At 49.4% G+C, this 4,095-nt stretch overlaps 1 protein-coding gene across 1 annotated transcript in view; it reads left to right on the forward strand.

The window, feature by feature from the left end:
- The window catches only part of GREB1 (growth regulation by estrogen in breast cancer 1), a 69,037-nt gene that overhangs the window by 43,222 nt on the left and 21,720 nt on the right, over positions 1-4,095 (forward strand). Inside the window, exon 17 of the mRNA XM_012648896.1 lies at positions 3,019-3,358. Coding sequence (XP_012504350.1) covers positions 3,019-3,358 — 340 coding nt within the window. The remainder of the gene's footprint in view (positions 1-3,018; positions 3,359-4,095) is intronic.

Raw genomic sequence — 4,095 nt, forward strand, 5'->3', positions numbered from 1 at the left:
TGAGCTCAAACAATCCGCCCGCCTTGGCCTCCCAGAGTACTGGGATTACAGGAGTGAGCCACCATGCCCAGCCTTATATTAGGCTTCTTGAAGTTGTTCTATAGCTCCCTGATTCATTATTTTTTCCCTCTGTTTCATTTTAGTTTCTATTGCTGTTTTCAGGTTTATTAATCTTTTTCCTGTAATGTCTAATCTGTTGTCAATCCCACCCAGTTTATTTATTTTTTTACAAAAGCACGGTAGTTTTATGGCAAGGTTCCTAAGAGAAAAAAGACAATTTCAGATAGCATATGTATCAGTGTACATACGCCTTATTTATTTATTCCTGCGGAGAAACACAATGACATGATGAATTGGTGGTACATAGTTACTGTGTATGTTCATTAATCAGGACTCTTTGTTGCAGGTAAAACCCAACCTGAACTCTCTTAGAGAAAAGAGGGATGTATTGACTCATGAAATAAAAGGAAAGGTTGAATAGATAAACCACAGAATAGCAGAGAGGGAGCTGGTTTCAGGAAAACTTAGTTATTAAAACACTGTCGAGACTATGTTGTCTTTGGTGTCCCTGTGTTGGCTTTTTTGTGTCTCACTGCACACTGGCTTCCTCCACGTGCTGAAAATCAGTACCCCTGGTGGATGCTGAGCCTCACGGTCTCTAGCTTCCAGAAAGGGACTGATTCTTTTTCATAGTTTGAAAAATCCCAGGTTGGGTTTCCATACCTGAACCGATCTGTTGTGGCTGGCAGGGCAAGGGCATATACGAAGATAGTAGCTCCCATGAGAATTCAGGGTCTAGTGTATTTTCTAAGCCATTATAGTTTCCATCTTTAGAATTTGTGTGTTTCTTATATCTCCACTTAACATGTTCAATCTTTCCTCTAGCCTTTTAAATACATAGAATATAGCTACAATAATTGTGTTAATGTTCATATCTACTAATTCTGTCATCTGTGTCATTTCTCGGTCAGTTTCTGTTGATTGATCCCCCTGCCCCCTTTATTATGGGTCATATTTTCCTGCTTCTTTACATACCTGGTAATATTCGCGAGGATATCAGACGTGGTGAATTTTACCTTGTTTGGTGCTGGATAGATTTATATTTCTATAAATCCCTCTAAATCTTGAGTTTTATTCTGAGATACAATTAAGTTACTTAGAAATAGTTTAATCCTTCCTGATCTTTCTTTTAAACTTTGTTAGGCAGGACCAGAGCAGTATTTAATCCGGTGCTAACTTTGCCCATTACTGAAGCAAAACCCTCTGAATAAGTACTCAGTGATCCATGGCTCTGGGGCCCTTTCACATTGGTTGCGGGAACAAGAACTATTCTCAGCCCTGTGTGAGCTTGAGACAGTGTTCCCTTTAATCCTTTTGCAACCCAGGGATTCTTCTCTTGGCCTCGGGTTGTCTCCTTACATACAGGCCCTGATCACTACTTCAGGGGGACCCTCTGCAGATCTCCAGAGTCCTGTGTCTATGTAGCTCTCTCCTCTTTGGTACTTTGCCCTGTGATCTTTAGCTGCCGTGGTTTCCCTGGACTCCAATTCCTCTCCTCAACTCGGGGAGACCACTAACCTTTGCCCAGGTTCCCCAGTTCCGAGTGCATCCCAGAAACTTTTTCCAGGCACAAGCTGGGAGCTCACCTAATTTGTTTCAGACGGTTCAGGATCCCTGTCTTTCACTGCCTCATATCCCATGGCTTGAAAAACGCTGTTGTTTGCTGTATTTGTCCAGATTTTCAGTTGTTTCAAGTGAGAGGATGTGTCTGATCCCAGTTACTCTGTCTTGCTTGTCCTTTGAATATATTTTTCACACTCATCTCTCTTCTCTTCCTCGGCATGATTTGGCTAGTATACCAGGGACAGGCAAAGCAGTCCCTGGGCCACTGAGTTCCCTTCATGTTGGAGTCTATGGACTAGTTATACCTTCCTGAGACAGCACCAGTAATGGCAAGCTTGCCAGGCCAGCCTCCAGTTGAAATAATCCAGCAAGCAGTTGCAGTGCTGGGGGAGGCACGAAGCAAAGCAGGAGGGTCGTGGGAAGGTGTGTGCCATGTTCTGGTGCTATCGGAGGTGTGATCAGAGAAGCTGCTGGAAGGTCAGCTGGCTGCCCTGAGAGAGTGCACAGAGTGGCATGGTCATGGTATGGCTCCTCCCTTTTTAGGGCAAGAAACTACTCTGTGTTTGCTCCAAGAAGCCACTGAGTCAGGGGGACTCATTCCAGCTAAATAAACTCAAAAGAGCATTGCGTATAAACTGGCTGCCAATTTATTTATTCCTGCTGCAAAGCGCAGTGATATGCAGTGACCTGGGTTTTTCCACTGGTGCCCTGGGGTCTGTTTCTGACGTGTGGGTCAGAGCCACTCTAGTGGTGCATGTGGTTGTAGGGGTGGCCACCACCTTGTGTGGGGACACATCTGGTGACCATAGTTTTTGAAGCAAGAACTAGGATTCCTCGTTTGGCTGGATATGACCTGATTTGTAATTCATCTGTCAAATTACATTTAGTTATATTTCTAATAACTCACTGGAACTGAAATGAACGCAGCGACGTGCCTTCAGAACTGTCTCCCCAAATCTGGAGGATGGTGGTAGTGGTTAACCCTAACCCTGTATCCAGTGGGAAGCTGGGGCAAGCTAACTACCTCCTCAGGGAAGCTGATATGGACTGAACAGGCTTTTATGTCATTCATTTATCTGCTCTTTGAACAAATATTTATTGAGCCAGCTACTAAGTGCCAAGTAAAAAACACAGAAGAAACAACAGCAACAACAAACGTATGATTTTGTTTCCCAGCTGGAAAAAACAAAGGCCTTTAGTGTTTGGTTTCTCAGAGAGGCTTCCAATCAGGTTTCCAACAACCCGCTTCTAAAGGCAGCACCACGCTCCTATTCCGGGAGTAGCCGGTGCCGGAGCGAGGACGTCTTGGCGCGTGCCGGCAGCGCAGGGCCGGGCTCGGGACGCCGTGGGTCCGAGCGAGGCCGTCACGGCGCGGTGTCTCTGTGTTCCTTGCAGGTTCCCCCGCCTGCACAGCGCGGTGATCAGGACCTTTGTTCTCGTGCAGCACTACGCCGCCGCGCTGATGGCCGTGAGCGGCCTCCCGCAGATGAAGAACTACACGTCGGTGGAGACGCTGGAGATCACGCAGAACCTGCTCAGCTCCCCGAAGCAGTGCCCCTGCGGCCACGGGCTGATGGTGCTGCTGCGCGTGCCCTGCTCGCCGCTGGCCGCCGTGGCCTACGAGCGGCTGGCCCACGTCCGCGCGCGCCTGGCGCTGGAGGAGCACTTCGAGATCATCCTGGGCACCCCCAGCTCTGGCATCACCGTGGGCAAGCACTTCGTGAAGCAGCTCAAGGTAGGCGGGCGCTGCGCGCAGGGGCGGGAGGGCATCGGGACACCTGGGGACCCGCCCAGGGGACCATGAAGACCGGGAGGGTCAACAAACTCCTTAACAGGGCCAGCCATCCTGGCCACCCTTGCAGCCCGGCAGCGCCCCGCCACGTCAGTCCTCTGGGTTGCCGCACGGCTTTCTTGCTTCCTGCCGGTACCTGTCTTCGTTTAGCTGACAGCGTTGCCTGCAGAACTCAGCTCCGTGTCTTTTCCTCTTTTGGGAAGCTGCCCTCTCCAACGCCCACCAGAGGCGGTGCTGGTCCCCGCCTGTCACCCCGCTGCTTCCCCCTGGGGAGCAGGGCCACCCCCACCCATCTCAGCCCCCCAAAGCCAAGCACGGTGCCTGGCCCGCAGTAGGTTCTTACTGAACCTGCAGGTGACAGAAAATGCAGAAGTGTTAGGGAAGGAATATTGAATAAACGAAGGGGAAAGTATGAAAGGCACGCCACCATCCTGAGAGAACAAAGTAGAAAACATTCGGATCAGTTGAGGACATGCACTTTCTCCCAAAGCATCAGTCAGTAACATACCCCTGAGCACCCAGGATGTGTTCTGGGCGGCTGAGAGGACAGTCAAGTGGACAGTGAGCTTATGTGCAGCATGAAGAGCTTTCTCTTTTATCAGAGGACTGACTTTGAGGGCTTCAGATCAGTGGGAGGATGTCAAGATTCCCCTGGAGCTGGGCCAGTTGGGAAGTAAGCA

The sequence above is a fragment of the Propithecus coquereli genome, unplaced genomic scaffold (genome assembly GCF_000956105.1).
Source record: "Propithecus coquereli isolate 6110/MARCELLA unplaced genomic scaffold, Pcoq_1.0 Scaffold298, whole genome shotgun sequence".
Classification (NCBI taxonomy): Eukaryota; Metazoa; Chordata; class Mammalia; order Primates; family Indriidae; genus Propithecus; species Propithecus coquereli.